The following is a 16,952-nucleotide window of genomic DNA, read 5'->3' on the forward strand; positions in this document are numbered from 1 at the left end:
TCTAGCATTTTGCTTCCCATCAGGATGGCCACATGCCTCGTTATGCAAATCCCAGCTGCAGCACATATTGTGCTTCCATCTCTAACAGGCCCCGAAGTCCTCAAGAATTACTCCAAAGCACAAAGCCAATCGGCAACGGGCCAACCGCTGGCAGCACAAACAGAACAGGGAGTCAATTACGGAACAACTGACGCCCTTATCTGTAAAATCAGATGTAAAGTAACGCAAAACCGCCCCCGGTTAAAAATTCCGAACGCATCACGCAATCGAGAAAAACACAAACCGAAAAACCTCCTCTACAGTCCCATCTAGGCGCCCCTCCTCGGCTCCGATCCAGTTTCGCCGGCGGCCATGTCGCAGCCGGCGGCGACGGTGGCCGCGGCGGCGCAGCCGCAGGGTCGCGGCCCCGCGGGGCGCCAGGGCGGCCTGGGGCAGAGCATCGCAGGCATCGTGCGGATGGCGGTGTTCTGGTACTTTGCGTCCAAGTTCTTCGGGCCCAAGCGCCCACCCGCGGACCCCGGGATGCTCATGTCCAACCTCTTCCAGAAGGGCGAGCCAATGGTGAGAACGTCCTCGGCCATCTTGCGAGATTTCGGTTCGAAGATGCGTCTTAGGTCGATCGCGGCTTGCTCGTCAGTGGGTTTAGGTTCTGTAGTGCGGGTAGTTTGGTTATGTTTGTTCTGATGTCAAGGTAATTTTAGGATTTAATTGTCTGACCTTTCCTTTGGTTGCTGTGATCCGGAAGCTGTAGTTGTTAGGGGCACTCATGGGTGCTGTTCGCAAGAGGAATTGACTACTTAGCGGACGCAGAAGCGTTTGTTTTTACTTGTTCGAGTGCAAGGGAGATATTTTCAGGCCTAGTGATCACCTCATATTGGTGTTCTGCATCACCAACATTCCTTTTATTGTGATAAAAAAGGATAGCGCTTTGGGTGTGTTAATTGGATCTCAGGAGGCTAAGCTGATTGTTGCTAATGATTTTTTCAGAAATAGTATAAACCCTAGAAGTTTTGTGAACTTTGGTCATGACATGCTGCTGCTGAATTCAGCAAGTTGTGTGAACATGTAGGTGCAGTGCTATTGGTGACTTTATGTTTAGAACTTTTGTAGTGTTTAAGCTAGGGTTTTGACTTTTGAATAATCTATTTGGGACAGAGGAGGGGTTGTTCGTTATGTTTATGCTGGAATGGAAATATCTCCTAGTTGTTTAGATTAGGTTTGGTGTGTTCAAGGTTGGCTGTTGGATTCAGTTTTCAAACTCTGTAATTGTACCATGTGGATTTTGTTGCTGTAGTATCAGCATATTCGACAAAATGTATAGTGCAGAGTTCATTCGTTAGGCCTTCCCTGGGCCAGTAGCCATTTTTGAATTTCTATAAACACCAAGTGCATTGTGGCTATTTTGCTGCAGGATATGTGGATGTATTTGTCAGAGAACGAGAAGTTCAACGATTTTGCTAATGAGGATGCACTTATTTGGCACGAGGCAAACATACCATATGCAGTCTGGGGACCTACCAGTACTAGAACACGGTCATTAACGTACTATCCGTCAGAGGTAGGCTACTAACTGCAGTAACATTAAACATTATTTCATGCATTTATGGTCTATTTCTTTTAAATTTTGTGTATGTACTGTTACAGGCTCTCAAGCATAATGGCTCTTTGTATGCTCATGTTTACTTCGCCCGTTCGGGTTATCCTGTGGACCCTACAGATCCAGAATATGAGCAGAAATCTTCGTTTGGGAGGACCCATCGTATGTATTATTGTTTTCCAGCATGATCTTCCTTTATATGATCTCGCATACTTATGTAATACTGATTACATTGTACCTGTCCTTTAGCTGTTGTGGCATTCTTGCCAAAATCAAAAGCTGGTAAAAAGAAGAGCTTGCTTGGAGATTCAGAAGAGCCTGAAGAGAAAGCACCGCGCAATAAGGTTATTGTTTTCATCCTTTGTCGCTCAAATTTATGGTATTCCTTGTATCTTCCAAGCTAACAAAATTCTTACTTGATCTGCAGGAGAATAAAGAATCTGAGGATAAAGATGAGGGTCCGACTGAATATATATCTTATTGGAAACCAAATGTAACAATAAATCTTGTTGAAGATTTCACACGGTATTCACAAAATCAAGCTCTGTTTCTAAGTTTGATTTGTACTGATTTTACTTGCTTGAGATTTATGTTCCTTTCAATATGTTGCAACATTGGCACATGATCCACCCCTCTCACCCTGCCCTTTTGACAGCTTAGCTATTAATCATTTTACCTTGCCTTGATAGTTACCACATTACCATGAAGTACTAAATTGGACATATGCCCCGTTATACAATTTCCAGTTGGTGACAAAATACTTTCAGTCTCCAGTGTAGCATTTATTTTAAACAAGATCGATGTTATTACAATGAATAAGAATTTCTGAATCAAGAGTTTGTATAACGTACCAACTTTTCTGAGGGCCACTTACAACCCTCGTCCAATTTGATATAGAAGCTGTTTGCATCATATGGTAATCACAAGGCGATACTGCTAAGCCTAAATATGGTTAAATTCAAGGTAGCACTGAGGTTATATTGACATGCAGATGAAACTACATGAGTTTTTCCCCTCTTAACAGCTCCAGGTTTTGCACCAGTCATTTTTAGCATATGTTTTTCTTGATCATATGACAAGACTTTGTTGTTATTGTTGTTGTATATAGCATCAGCTTTGCTGTTTATGTGTTCTTGTTGTTCTGTACATCCTCTCTACGTTATGTCTCCTCTTTGCTCTGTACATCTTCTCTATGTTATGCGTCCTCTTTAATCTGTCCATCGTCTCTGCATATGATTGACATTGCCCCGTTCACATTTTACAGGTATCCCAACAATAATGTACCTCCCATTGTTGCTCCATGTATCCTTAAACTGTAACAGATAGTAACATATATCATTTTTGTTTTGTGATAGTTCCACTTTTACACTTACAGCATAGATATTGTTCTTACTGGCTTACTGTTTTTTTCTTCAAAAATTTCATTGTTTGAACTTTGAATCCAACTAATGTTGAAAGCTGGAATATAGAAAAGTTACATGTTTTGAGAATGGTTTTGGTTTTCCTTTACAATAGCTTGACAGATCTGAATGTGGATCCAGTTACGGGCGATTATTATCCTACAGTATTCTTCAATGAGTTTTGGCTATTGAAGGATAAATTAATAGCGCTCAACGAGACTGTGGAGGAATTGCCCTTAAACCTTGAAGTTGGTCCTATTAGCATGACCAAGTGGCAATTATTTTTACAGATTGAGCAGTCCTTCCAGGTTCATCGTAGTTATGGAAGTATGCTTGAAGGCGAGGCTGATGAACTCAAGGTATACAAGTGTGGATACTCAAAAATGCATTTAGTTAAACACAACTTTCTTTGATATGTTGTACTCTTTCTTATTTGGGAATCAATTCCTTTGCAGTCTTTCTCAACTTGTAAATTGTGTACTTGTAGTTTGTATTATTGAGATGTGGTTTATGTCCTTATTATTTTACTGTGTCTATCAGCTGCTGACTCTTTTCTTATATTTGTATTGCAGAGGGTTTTTCTTGAAGGAAATCCTTATCTTCTTGGATTGACTATGGTCGTTTCTCTATTACACTCCCTGTTTGATTTTCTGGCCTTCAAAAATGGTATCTACAACATATAGTTTTTTCTAATAGAATGTATAGTAAGATGCGTTATGCATCAAGTTAATACAAACATCTATCTTATATATCTTCGTTTTCAGATATCCAGTTCTGGAACAAGAACAAGTCCATGGAAGGTCTATCGGCAAAATCTGTGGTTCTGAATTTTGTGTGTCAACTAGTTGTTTTCCTGTACCTTCTTGACAATGACACTTCATGGATGATCCTTGCTAGCTCTGGAGTTGGTGTGTGCATTGAATTTTGGAAGATTGGAAAGGCAATGCATATTGAGGTAAAACTGCATCACTTTTACCCCTTGTATTTGTTGCGCAACATAAACCTTGTGATTTTCACCTGAAATTTGAATATATTTACCAATCATAATCAAGGTCATAAACATACAAAATATTTCTAGTGTTAGTTATTAGGCACATATCCTATGCAATCACTCATTTGGCACAAGCGTGCAATCAAGCCATCCAGAGCATCCAATCTAGATCCAACGATGTCTACCGTTTTTTTGCATTTCTATCCTCCCATGGTCAAAATAGATGGAGGGTGATGTGGGAGGGTAGAAATGCAATAAATGACAGACATAGTTGGATCTAGATTGGATGCTATGGATAGTTTGATTGCACGCTTGCACCAAATGAGTGATTGCTCATGATATGCCCCTTTAGTTATTCACTGTGAATTTGTTTCAATTGTCCCCTTATTGTTCACTTACAGTACCAGCTAGTGCGTCATGTTGCATTTCCAAGCTCACTGTTTTACTTCATGCTTAACTACTGTCACCATTGACCCCTTGATGTGTTTCCGATATACAGATTGTTGAATTTTGCTACATGTATACTTTGTGATAACTTGGTGGTATAGATACATGTATTTCTTCTATATGATGAGATTGTTGATCTTGAATAGAATTATACTTGATGGTTTACCTTTGGTACATTAAATGAAAGATTTGTTTCATGGTGTCCAGGTTGATAGAAGTGGAAAAATTCCCATGTTGAGGTTCCGAGACCGTGAATCATATGCACAGAATAAGACTAAAGAGTACGATGCCATTGCAATGAAGTACCTTACCTATGTACTTTTCCTCCTTGTGGTCGGTTTCTCTATCTATTCACTTAAGTATGAAAAGCACAAGAGCTGGTACTCATGGATACTTTCTTCTATGACAAGCTGTGTGTACATGTTTGGTAAGCAACTATTCCACTCCCTCACCAGTTTGTTTGATATGATAACCTGCATTAGCTGTGGAGCTTATATATGTAACTTTTCCATTCTTCAGGTTTCATTATGATGTGCCCCCAATTGTTTATCAACTACAAGCTGAAGTCTGTTGCTCATATGCCATGGAGACAAATGACCTACAAGTTCCTCAACACTATAATCGATGACCTTTTTGCATTTGTCATCAAAATGCCAATGCTTCATCGTCTCTCAGTTTTCAGAGATGGTAAGATGATCTATCACTTCTTTTTAGTCAGATAACTGCTGGTTAAATCAGGGAAACCATTCTGCTCTTTGGACATACCATTCTTGTTTAGATCCCTAACCGACTGCTCTCTGACATGTCTCGGCAGATGTTATCTTCTTGATATACCTCTATCAGAGGTGGAAGTATCCGGTCGACAAGAAGCGTGTTAACGAGTTTGGCTTCGGGGGCGAGGACGAACCGGCAGCCCAGGAGGCTGTGGAAGGAAGTGATTCAGCTGCAGCACCCCAGCTAACGGAGGCCGGGTCCGAGACGAGTACGGAGGACAAGAAAACCAAGTGATCTCCAATCTTTTGATCATCCAAATACAAGCATACATCTCTGCAACATCTGCCTTCCCAGCGGGCGTGAAATTTCTTTGCTGAAACTGGATGCTGGACTCTTGCGGTCTTGTCTTACCGAGACGTGCTGACCATAAGATAAGGCGTGTAACAAGGGACACGATAGTCTTTTGTCTAGAGCAGCGGGCGAACAGGCACACACTGTCACAATTACGTTTCCAGTTCGTCTTTTAGCAGCCATTACTAGTTGATATGCTTGTTTGATTGGTTTGTGTACAAATTTTGTGCATTTTTCTTAAAACACACAATTGGCGGCTCGTAGTTTCATCGTGATGTGTTTTCCCTAATATTAGTGTTGCAACGAGTGTCCACTAGTGAGTGCACACAACGGTGCGGTTCTAAACTGTTCCTCACAAGAAACAATTGAATCCCTGCCAAGAGAAGTAGAGAAGCATGTTGGTAACCAAATTATTAGATCTATAGGCCATATTTGGTTGCAAGGATGGGTTCTGATTCTTGCTAGGGGATGGAAGCGGGTTCTGTTGTTAGTCTCCGGTGAATCATTTTATGTGAAGCGGTTGTTTTGAATTAGAGAAAGAAAAGAGAGAGATCATTTCCCAGTTTTGAATTGTTCGGATATCTGCCAAACACACGGTGCGTTCCTCGGGCAGTTTCTCTTTTTATGGCTGGCGCTGGCTGCACCAGAGTGAAACCTGCACCCAGGTCCCAGGTCGAGGACGAATCGACGTATTGTCACCACCAGTGCACTATGGTGGAGGACTGGATGGGCTGCGAACGAGTGGACGAATTTGCGGTGAGGTGATAGATATGCCTTGCTTGCGCGATCCGCTTGACACTTGACTTTCTTGCGTGACCCACTGGTAAACTTGGCGGTGCAAAAGCGAGCTTAGCAGGGGGGGATACAGTGAGATTCGCTTAGGCCGACGACGGAGTCTACTAGTTCAGGTGTGCAGTAAAAAAGATCTCGGGGAAGCAGGAAGCTTGTCCTGGACACATGTATCTGTATGATTTCAAACCCCGCATGATGTTCTGCACTGGCAACATGTTTTTTTTTATTTAAAGAAAAAAAGGACGGGCGATTTGGACCATCGATTCGCGACGACGTGATGCCGCCCGTGATGCATGATGGCCCGATGGGCGCTGGCTCGCGCCCATGCCGCCGCTACGTCCTCGGACATGCTATTGCTGCCGACGCGGCCTCCTCCGCACCGCGCAACTCGCACGCACAAAATTCGCGGGGGGAGTGCCCGGTCCTGTTCTTCCAGGAAGGTGCATTGCATTGCAGTGCACCCACGACGCAACCAGAAAATGCTCTCACCACGAAAGCTCTCGGTGGCACCACCTCGGACGACGTGCGTCCCAGGATCCATGCGAATAGCTCATGCGATTCGACGTCTTGGATGTATTTTAGCCGTTTCTGTATCGGCGGCAGCAGGATTGAGATAAAGATCCTCTGCAGTCGGTTCATGCATGCATGGTCCTTGTCCTTCATCGGTGGGAGTGGAGTGGGACTGGACTGATGCCGCTTTATCGGATCCACATGCCAGCACTGTTATTTCCTCTCTTCTCGAAAGGATGCCGCCGGGCGGGCCTCTCGCACCAACACGATCCACAGCACGCAGAAATAAAATCTGCAGCGAGCGATCGATCTAAAAGGAGGCCGAATAGATGCGCCGCTGAAGCCCCAGGGAAAAAAGCCACGATTTGCGCAACCCACGATTCTGCGAGTTTCTTAACGACACAAAAGACAAAAACGAATGACGGATACTACTATTTGATAACAGCTACGGTTAGATCCCCCAAATGAATTTTCTGATACGGTTAAAGCATTGATCCTGTGCCAGGGCACAAAGCACCTAGGCCATATGGGCTTTCACCTGGGCCTTCGTCAAAAACTAAAAAAACAAAAAAAAACTTGTTGAGACATCATCTAAGAGCTAGTTTGAGAACCGTATTTTCTGAAGGGATTTCCATTTTTACAAGAGAAATTAGTTTATTTTTGCTTGAGAAAATAAAAATCTCTTGTAAAAATAGAATCTCAAACTAGCCCTAAGTAGGAGTTATGGCAGTGGCCAATGCTTTCCATGACATGCGGTGCATCGATTTGCAACTCATCAACTCCGCAAATATAGTCCTCGTACCCAAGAAAGGAGCAGAAACCGCGGGAGACGATTTCAGACCCACAAGTTTAATCCACTCTCTTATTGAGATCATTACAAAGACTCCCACACTTCGAGTAGCCTCAACATGAATGAGATAGTCTCACCTTGCCAAAGTGCCTTCACCAAGATGAGGAGTATCCATGACAACTACATGGCAGTGCGTAGCATGTGATTAGGAGATGTAATAGAAGCAAAATTGCCGCCCTCTTCCCTAAGCTCGACATTGCCAAAGCAATTGACTCTGTCAGATGGGATTACCTTCTTGCGCTATTACAACGGCTTGGGTTTCTGACACGTTGGCGTGATTGGATTGCAACCATTCTTTCTTCGTCTGCCTCACGGGTGTTCGTCAACAGGGTCCCAAACCCTCCTCTCCGGCATGGAAGAGGCCTTCGGCAAGGCGACCCGCTCTCCCCCTCCTCTTCGTCACTACGATTGACCTTTTACAAATATTTCTTGGGGTGCCGACTGAGCTAGGCATTTTAACTAAAATGTAGGGACACCTAATAAATCTACGCATTTCCCTCTACGCACATGACACAACGACATTCATCGAACCGAATAAGAAAGGAGGTGAAGGTGAATGTGCGCCTTCTAAAATTGTTTGGCCAATCATCACAAACTTACAAAAATCAACTTTGGTCCCAATATGCTGCAATAGCATAGACGTGGCTAACATTTTGGAGGGGCTACAAGTCAAAAGGACAGTGTTTCTGATGAGATTTCTTGGCCCTCCTTTATCTAACTCTAAACTCGAGAAGGTGGACTTTCAGTTCTTGCTAGATAAAATCTTGAGTAAGATCAATAGATGGAACAGAAGAAATATGAGTGTGGTGGGATGCCTGACCTTGGTAAAGTCAGTGATCACCTCTAAGCTATCTATGTCCTATCTGCCCTCAAAGCAACAAACATTATGGAGTTCGTGGACTCAAAGCGGAGGTAATTCCTATGGACTAGAATGGAGAGTCACTAGGGGAATGCAAAGTGAACTAGACTCGTTCAGCAAGACCAAAAGCCTTGGTAGGTTTGGGCATCCTATACCTACAATCTTTTGCATATGCACTCGCTTGAGGTGGCTATGGTAGGATTAGGCAGCCATTGTTAGTCTCGACCTCGATATTGACTCTCCTTGCACAACAACTAATAGAGTTGTTGTTCGCAGTAGCGACGTAAAGGACGATAAGCGCGCTTCATTCTGGGATAGTGCGTGGATGCAGGGAACAAGGCCAAGAGAGCTCCGAATATCTTCCATATTTATAAAGAAAAAACAAATCATTGAAAGGGACCTTGTTCAATAATAAATAGACCCGGGACCTCAATCTACAACATCGTGATTTCTCAGCCATGCATCTTGTGGAGTTATATTAGCTCTGGACGAGAGTGAGCCAGATACAGTTGCGTTTGCGTCCGGAAGTGCCTACTAGTATATTTTGGAAACTTTCTAGAAACAACAAGCACCATCCGAGATCAGCATACCAAGAGAGTAGATCATTTGGAAGAACTAGGCTCCACTGAAGTGCAAGTTTTCAGCTGGCTAGTGATCTAGGATAGGATTAGATGATCGACCACTTGGCGAGGAGGGGATGACCCCATAACCCGGTGTGCACACTCTACCACACCTTTCAAGAAACTGTGATGCACCTCTTCTCCGGTTGTCGTTTTATCAAGCGCATTTAGGCAGAGGTGCCATGCTGGGGGCAGCTGAAGATATATCTCCTAAAGCTTGGGGGTCAACATGATCCAGTCCTTCTATGGCAGATGGTGAGAGCCAGAGCCTCAATGCGAAATAGAGAAGTGGTCTAAGGAGCCCGAGCATGCTGGTGATCTAGGAGCTTTGGTGTGAGTAGAATGCGACAGCTTTCTTAGATGGCTGCAAGTGCCCGTCTTCAGTCTTAGATGGCTGTAACTCTAAACCTACCGAGCCTTCTTATACATAGTTAGTTATTTCTTGTATTTTCTCCCTGGTTTGGCTTATGGGTGGTCTTCAGTCGTGGGTCTAGCTCCCAGCTAGACCCTGTATAGACTTGTGCCTTCCATATGCCTCTCTTTTTAATATAAGAGATTACTCTCCTTTCTGATATATATATATATATATATATATATATATATATATATATATATATATATATTGTCGGCGTTTCGAGACCGGGGGGTCCCTGAGCCGACGAGTGAAGTGTCGCCGCGTGCCCCAGCTCAGATGGGTCGACGCGAGGCCGAGCGCGAAGGGGGGAAGTGAGGTGGCCGGAGATGGGCGTGAGAGAGGTGGAAATCCCGCGGCCTTCGTGTTCGTCCCGCGCCCAGATCAGGTGCGCTTGCAGTAGGGGGTTACAAGCGTCCACACGGGGGAGGGAGCGAGCGACCTCACGCGAGCGCCCGTCTCGTCCTCGTCCCCGTGCGGCCAACCCTCTCTAAGAGGGCCCTGGTCCTTCCTTTTATAGGCGCAAGGAGAGGATCCAGGTGTACAATGGGGGTGTAGCAGAGTGCTACGCGTCTAGCGGAGGAGAGCTAGCGCCCTAAGTACACGCCATCGTGGCGGCCGGAGAGATTTTGGCGCCCGGTTTGTGTGATGTCGTGGCCGTCGGAGGAGCGCTCGAACCTGGCGGAGGGACAGCTGTCGGGGCCGTCGAGTCCTTGCTGACGTCCTCTTGCTTCCGTAAGGTGGCCGAGAGCCGCCATCGTCAGGGAGCGTGCGGGGCGCCATCATCGCCTATCTGGCGGAGCGAGCCAGATGGGACGCCGGTCTTGTTCCCCGTAGCCTGAGTCAGCTTGGAGTAGGGAAATGATGGCGCCTCCTGTTGACGTGGCCGGCCCGCGCCCTAGGTTGGGCGATGTGGAGGCTCCTCCGAGGTCGAGGTCGAGTCCGTCTTCTGTGGCCGAGGCCGAGTCCGAGCCCCTAGGTCGGGCGAGGCGGAGGCCGTTGGCTGAGGCCAGGGCGGAATTTGAGTCCTGGGGTCGAGCGAAGCGGAGTTCGTCGTCTTCTGGGGCTGAGCCCAAGTGCGAGCCCTGGGTCGGGCGGAGCGGAGTTCGCCGTCTTCCGGGGCTTAGCCCGAGTCCGAGCCCTGGGTCGGGCGGAGCGGAGTTCCCCGTCTTCCGGGGTTTAGCCCGAGTCCGAGCCCTGGGTTGGGCGGAGCGGAGTTCGCCGTTTTCCGGGGCTTAGCCCGAGTCCGAGCCCTGGGTCGGGCGGAGCGGAGTTCGCCGTCTTCCGGGGCTTAGCCCGAGTCCGAGCCCTGGGTCGGGCGGAGCGGAGTTCGCCGTCTTCCAGGGCTTAGCCCGAGTCCGAGCCCTGGGTCGGGCGGAGCGGAGTTCACCGTCTTCCAGGGCTTAGCCCGAGTCCGAGCCCTGGGTCGGGCGGAGCGGAGTTTCCTATGGTGCGTGCGGCCGGGCCTGACTGCCTGTCAGCCTCACTCTGTCAAGTGGCACCGCAGTTGGAGCGGCGCAGGCGGCGCTGTCTTTCTGTCAAACCGGTCAGTGGAGCGGCGAAGTGACGGCGGTCACTTCGGCTCTGTCAGCTGAGGGGCGCGCGTCAGGATAAAGGTGTCATGCCACCTTTGCATTAAATGCTCCTGCGATTTGGTCGGGGTTGCTTCTCGGCGAAGACAGGGCCTCGGGCGAGCCGGGAACGTGTTCGCCGCTGGAGGGGGGCCTCGGGCGAGGCGGAGATCCTTCGGGGTCGGCTGCCATTGTCCGAGGCTAGGCTCGGGCGAGGCGTGATCGAGTCCCTCGAATGGACTAATCCCTGACTTGATCGCACCCATCAGGCCTTTGCAGCTTTATGCTGATGGGGGTTACCAGCTGAGAATTAGGAGCCTTGAGGGTACCCCTAATTATGGTCCCCGACAGTAGCCCCCGAGCATCGAAGGGAGTGTTAGCACTCGCTTGGAGGCTTTCGTCGCACTTTTTTGCAAGGGGACCAGCCTTTCTCGGTTGCGTTTTGTTCCGGTGGGTGCGCACGAGAGCACCCGCCGGGTGTAGCCCCCGAGGCCTCGGAGGAGTGGTTTGACTCCTCCGAGGTCTTAACGCCTCGCGCAATGCTTCGGCTGGTCTGGTCGTTCCCTCATGCGAGCTGGCCGTAGCCCGGGTGTACGGTCGGGTCCCAAGTTCTCGGGCTGGTATGTTGACGCTGTCAACGGTTTGGCCGCAGCCGGGTTTGCGAGAGCAGCCCCCGAGCCTCTGCACAGGGCGAGAGGGCGATCAGGGACAGACTCGACTTTTTTGCATACGCCCCTGTGTCGCCTTTCCGCAAGGAGGAGGGGGGGAGAGCGCCATGTTGCCCTCGGTGGGCGCCGAACATGGTGTCTCCGGTGAGCTATAGGCGGGTGATCCGAGCGGACGTCCGTGCCCCATTCGTTAGGGGTCGGCTAGAGGCCCAGAGGCGCGCCCAAAAGTACCTGCGGGTGATCTGCCGGACCCGGTCCCCTGGCGACGGGGTCCGAGGGCTCGATGCCTCCCTCCGATGGGATTCCGTTACAAGATCGTTCCCGCTGGTCTCGGAAATGTCCTAGGGTACCTCGGGAGCGTAGCCCGAGCCTTGGTTATCTATCGAACGTACCCATGGTCATCCCTCGCTCTGTGTCTGAGGCGGCTGTGAACCCTTCGGGGGCCAGCCTTCGAACCCCTGATCAGTAGTGGGCGCGGAGCCCGAGTAGCCTGAGGCGGCCGTTGAACCCTTCCGAGGGGCCGGCCTTCGAACCTCTGACCAGTAGTGGGTGTGGAGCCCACGTGCTCTGAGGCGGCTGTTGAACCCTTCCGAGGGGCCAGCCTTCGAACCTCTGATCAGTAGGGAGGCTCGGAGCCTGGTTCCTTCACAGGGAAGGATCCCTTCCGGGGTATCCCCCTTTCCCGGTCCCTGTTGCAAGAGAGAGAAAGAGGAAAAAAGAAAACGAAATCGAATGACGCGGTGTACCTTTTTTGACGCGGTCATTATGGCGAAGGCGAAGCGTCGCTCGCTTCTCCTGCCAGAGGCTGTCCCGCCGCGGAGTTAATGCGACGGGGCGAGTGGTTCGCGGGGCGGCCGTTTCGCGTGCGCGAGCCGTTCGAGGAACGACTGTTTCGCTTCGTGTTTTTGAATCCCGCGGCCGGTCCGGGCAGAACGTTGAACCGGTCTCGCCTTGGTCTTTATATACTTGGGGGAGGGTCTGGTGATGGTTCTTTGCTTCGCTTCCTGCCTTCCTCTTAGGTTTTCGCAACCCGAGAGACTTAGCCAGAGAAAAGGAAACCGCCCACCCTGTCCCTTACGCCGCCACCCCTTCTGCTCGGTGATGGCCAACCGGGTGACCATCGTCTCGCCGCGCGACCCGTGGCCTTCCTCCACAGTGACGGCGGGTGATCTGGAGGATCTTGTTGCTGAGGGTTTACTTCGCCCTCTCTCTGATGAGAGGCGGCCGGAATGGATTCCCCCCATGAGCGGAGCCGCTCCGTCCCCACCGCTGGGGTACATCATGAGCTTCGCCTCCTTCCACGAGCGGGGATTTGGTGTGCCGGCGAGCCGCTTTATGCGGGCGATCCTGCACCACTACGGGGTGGAGCTGCACAACCTCAGCCCCAACTCCATCACGCAGGCCGCCATCTTCGTAGCACTGTGCGAGGGGTACTTGGGGATCGCCCCTCACTAGGACTTGTGGACTCATCTCTTTTTTGCGGAGCTTTTCGCTTCGCCGACGAGGGAGAGGAAGGTTCGCGCGGCAGTGCGGGCCGGTGGCTGCATCCTTCAGCTGAGGCAGTCGCGGGCGTCGCTGTATATTCCTGCCATCCTTGCGTCCTCGAACAAAGGGTGGCAGCGCCGGTGGTTCTACCTCCGGAATGACGGCGAGTTGCTCCCGCCGTTTTCCCAGCGAGTAGTCACCGTCGCCGCCGATGCTTGGCGCCACGGGACTCCGCACGAAAGACAGAAGAACCTCGAACCCCTTCTCAAGGCCTTGGAGGCATTGCGGAAAGGGGGACTCACCGCTGCGGGGGTGATTGCCGCCATCCACCGCCGGAGGGTGCTTCCCTTGGCGGAGCGACGGTTGCCGCTCTGGGAGATGACACCGGAGGCTGACTTGGAGGGCTCGCGGATGTCCTCGGATCCTCTTCCCTTCGACGTTCTCCACGGGCGGGTGGCCGTCGCGTTGGGGAAACCAGACCCCAGCGCCTTCTCCCAGCCTTTGATGCGCCTTGACCAAGGGTGCGTGACTCTGGTGAGTGTCCGCTCCTTCCTTCCTCTTGCGTCGGGTTGCTCCTGGTTTTTACGGTCGGGATTTCCATCCGTCTTCAAGAGGTAGGGTGGCACAAGCCTTCCCTGCCACGGGTCCCGCAGGATGCGGTGGACCGAGCAGCGCGGCGGGTTGCCGCGGAGGAGAAGAAGAAAAAGAAGGACGCAGAGAAGGCCCGGGCCCGCGAGTGGACGCGGGCTCGAGACGCCTTGGAAAAGCTCCGTCGTCGGTAGGAGAGGGAGGGGCTCCCGAGGGAGCCGTCGCCGGAAACGCCTGATGACGACGACAATGATGAAGATGATGACGAGGAAGACGACATGGCTGCCCGCCTCGGCTTCAGCCCTGGCTTGAGGTTAGGCCAGGAGCCGTCAAGCCAGCCCCCGAGTGGGCTGATGCCGTCAGTCCCTGGAGTCGGGACGCCGAGGTCCCGACCCGAAGAGCGGGGGTAGACCGAGAGGGTACTTGACCCCTTGGTTGGGGGAGTTGAGGCAACCCCGGGGAGCCAGGCCGAGGCGTCTGTTCCCCGAGAGCCGTTGCCTGTGCCGGTAGCGCAGGAGAGCAACCCTCAGGCCGCCGTGGTGGTGCCTGGGCAGCCTGCCTCCCGGGCATCCAAAGCGCCCAAAGCAAGGGTTCTGCCGAGGCAGCCGGCGAAGCGGACCTCGGCGGCGGCTTCGGGGGTCGAGATCCGAGAGACCTCCCCTCAGGCACGGTTGATCATGGCCCGGAGCGGGTAAGTATCTTGGAGCGTCTTCGTCTCGGCTTTTCATTCGCATGTCCCGACCGTGATTTTTCTTTTCTCCTCAGGAAGCGAAGCCATGGCCTGACCGATCTGGCTCCCCGAAAGGCCCTTAAGACGGCGTCGGCTTCCGCAACCAGCGCCGCTCCGGGCCTCGCCGTTCAGCTGACCTTCTCGCAAGGCGCTCCACAGCAGGGGGCTCAGGCGGCACCAGTCGCCGTGGAACGAGTTCCCGAGGCCGGCTCTTCTGCCAAGGCGGCCATCGTGCTAGGGGAGGTGGCTGACGCGGACGTGGCCCAGGCCCCACCGGACGTGCCGGCGGTGCCGGCACCTGCTGCTACTGAAGCCGCTGCCGTCACAGTCGAGGAGCGACCTGTCGCTGCCGACGCTGAGACGGCCGAGGCGTCGGCGCTTGGTGCCTCGGAGGAGGGGGGCGTGGAGACGCGATCCGTCCCGCCGAGCGGCAGCCTTGTCGCTGTGCGGCGGGGCTCCGAGGGTCGGCGCCAGTTGCTCCGGTTCCGGACCCGCGAGGCCTCGGATCCCTTCTTCGTTCTCGACGATGAGCGGGAGGAGCAGTCCTAGGACGAGCTCCGCGAGTGTGCCGAAGCAACGGTGGGGTCGCTCCGGTCGTCGCTGGAGGTTTTCTACAGGGACGTCCCCAAAATCCTCCAGGTAACGGTTTCAGGCATACCTTTTCTTTTTTGTGGCCAAGGCATCTTTCGTGACGCCCCGCTTCCTTTCCTCAGGATCTGACGGATCTGAGCGCCGCCAAGTCGTCGTTCATCCGCCACGAGGTCGACGTCTGGGGCTCGCTGCGATCCCTGAGGACCTCGCTCGCCGGGGCTACTGCGCGCCTCTCTCAGCAGGGCGCTGAGGCGGCGGACCATCGGTTGCTCTGCACCGATCTGAGAGCCGAGGCGGCAGCGGCGCGCGCAGAAGTGCAACGACAACAGTCGGAGTTCGACCGGATCGTCGATGAGCGGGACCAATCTCGGGGCCGGGCTGCCGAGGCCGAAAGCCGGGCTATAGCCCTTGCAGCCGACCTAGCCGTAGCCCAGGTCGCAGCCTCGGAGCAGCGTGCCCGAGCCGAAGGTACGCCTTGGCCATTTTCGGTTTTCGTTTCAGCTTGTTTCCTCCCCCTGTGTTTGAGATCTTTCGTTCTGTCTATTCGCAGAACTCGAGTCCGCCCTTGATGAGTCCACCAAGGCGCTTGCCAGGGCGGCCAAGCAGAGGGAGGCCGACCACGTGGCCATGTCCGAGGCCGTCTCGGACTTCTGCCGAGTCCTTGGCTCCGGCGACGTTCCCTCAGGAAGCTCCCCTCAAAGTCGCCTACAGGCCTTGGGCGATCATGTGCGCGGCAGACTCCGTGAGGCGCTACACCACGGCGTCAGGCGGGCCTTCGCCGTGCTCGCTTCCCACTACGTCGTGGACCTGGAGCGGGTCAGCGAGGGGTATTGCCTTCCTGACGAAGATGAAGCCGCCCTGGCAGAAGTCCGGAGGCTCGATGCGGCCGTCGCGGGTCCGAGCGCAGTGCTGGCGACCACCTTCGAAGCAGAGATCCTCCCGCCTGCGCCGTCGTCCGAAGCCGGGATGGACTTTGCCGAGGGTGGGGACGAAACCGAAGGCGCGGCTCCTTCCCGTGGCGACGCCTAACTCTGTTGGAGCAGTTTCTGTTGGATGCACGTGTGTCTTTCTGCGGCCGCTGAGGCCTGAACACTTTATCACCGTTGCATGAAGTCGCACTCCTTTCCCTTTCATTTTGCGTGTCCGGCCCCGCCTGTCAGTAGCAGGGTGGCTTCCACAAGTAGGGGTCACTTTTCGTGGCGGGTGACGAGTGAGGTGTCCGTAACCCAGAGGCGTAGGAATCCCTCGGCTTAGTCAACCTTGCCACTTACATGCACCCGCGTTCGCTCCTTGGGGTCCTGCTTTCGACATAGCCGGGGGAACGTCAAAGCCTTTTCGATTGAAAAATTTGACGCAGAGGGGTTTCCCCCTTTTTAGCCCCCGAGGGAGGGTCGGGCTCTGCCGAGGCAAGGCCGACCCTTCCTTAATGACTAAAACTTGCGTGGGGGCAAGGTAAGCGAACGACTTGAAAGCATCTTAAGGGTAGAGGCGACGTAGCTGCTAGACGTCCGAAGTGTTGGTGCAGATCTCGCCTTGACTGTCGGCCAGTTCGTTTGTTCCGGGCTTCAGAACTTTGGCAATGACAAGCAGCCCTTCCTAGGGGTGCGTGTAGCCCCCGGGTGTCTCCAACGAGGGCTCGGGGTGCGGTGGTGGAGCTCCTTCCCATCGTCCAGCAAGACGAACGACTTGGCGCGCCGTGCCAACCGCCGAGCCTTAGCTCTGTCGAGGGGTAGCTCTCCTCGGCGGAGATATCGCAGGTACGGGGTCTGCGAGCTT

General features: G+C 52.0%; 1 protein-coding gene across 1 annotated transcript; it reads left to right on the forward strand.

The window, feature by feature from the left end:
• The first annotated feature begins 226 nt into the window (after positions 1–226).
• On the forward strand, positions 227–5,768 carry LOC100381598 (uncharacterized). The gene is made up of 12 exons (NM_001329499.1): positions 227–561; positions 1,412–1,558; positions 1,645–1,759; positions 1,847–1,941; positions 2,025–2,122; positions 2,862–2,899; positions 3,121–3,356; positions 3,570–3,663; positions 3,762–3,952; positions 4,643–4,862; positions 4,955–5,122; positions 5,250–5,768. Exons 1-12 carry the CDS (start codon positions 352–354, stop codon positions 5,441–5,443), a joined length of 1,806 nt encoding a protein of 601 aa, NP_001316428.1. The 5' UTR covers positions 227–351; the 3' UTR covers positions 5,444–5,768.
• The last annotated feature ends 11,184 nt before the right edge of the window (positions 5,769–16,952 follow it).

The sequence above is a fragment of the Zea mays genome, chromosome 2 (assembly GCF_902167145.1).
Source record: "Zea mays cultivar B73 chromosome 2, Zm-B73-REFERENCE-NAM-5.0, whole genome shotgun sequence".
In the NCBI taxonomy this organism is placed as follows: domain Eukaryota; kingdom Viridiplantae; phylum Streptophyta; class Magnoliopsida; order Poales; family Poaceae; genus Zea; species Zea mays.

What these genes read in the sequence shown, in the direction of transcription:
- LOC100381598 (NM_001329499.1), top strand. Translation starts at nt 352, where the DNA reads ATGTCGCAGCCGGCGGCGACGGTGGCCGCGGCGGCGCAGCCGCAGGGT. An exon ending in TTCGTTTGGGAGGACCCATC is followed by an intron (nt 1,760 to 1,846) that starts GTATGTATTATT and finishes CCTGTCCTTTAG; the next exon opens with CTGTTGTGGCATTCTTGCCA. An exon ending in CTTGTTGAAGATTTCACACG is followed by an intron (nt 2,123 to 2,861) that starts GTATTCACAAAA and finishes CACATTTTACAG; the next exon opens with GTATCCCAACAATAATGTAC.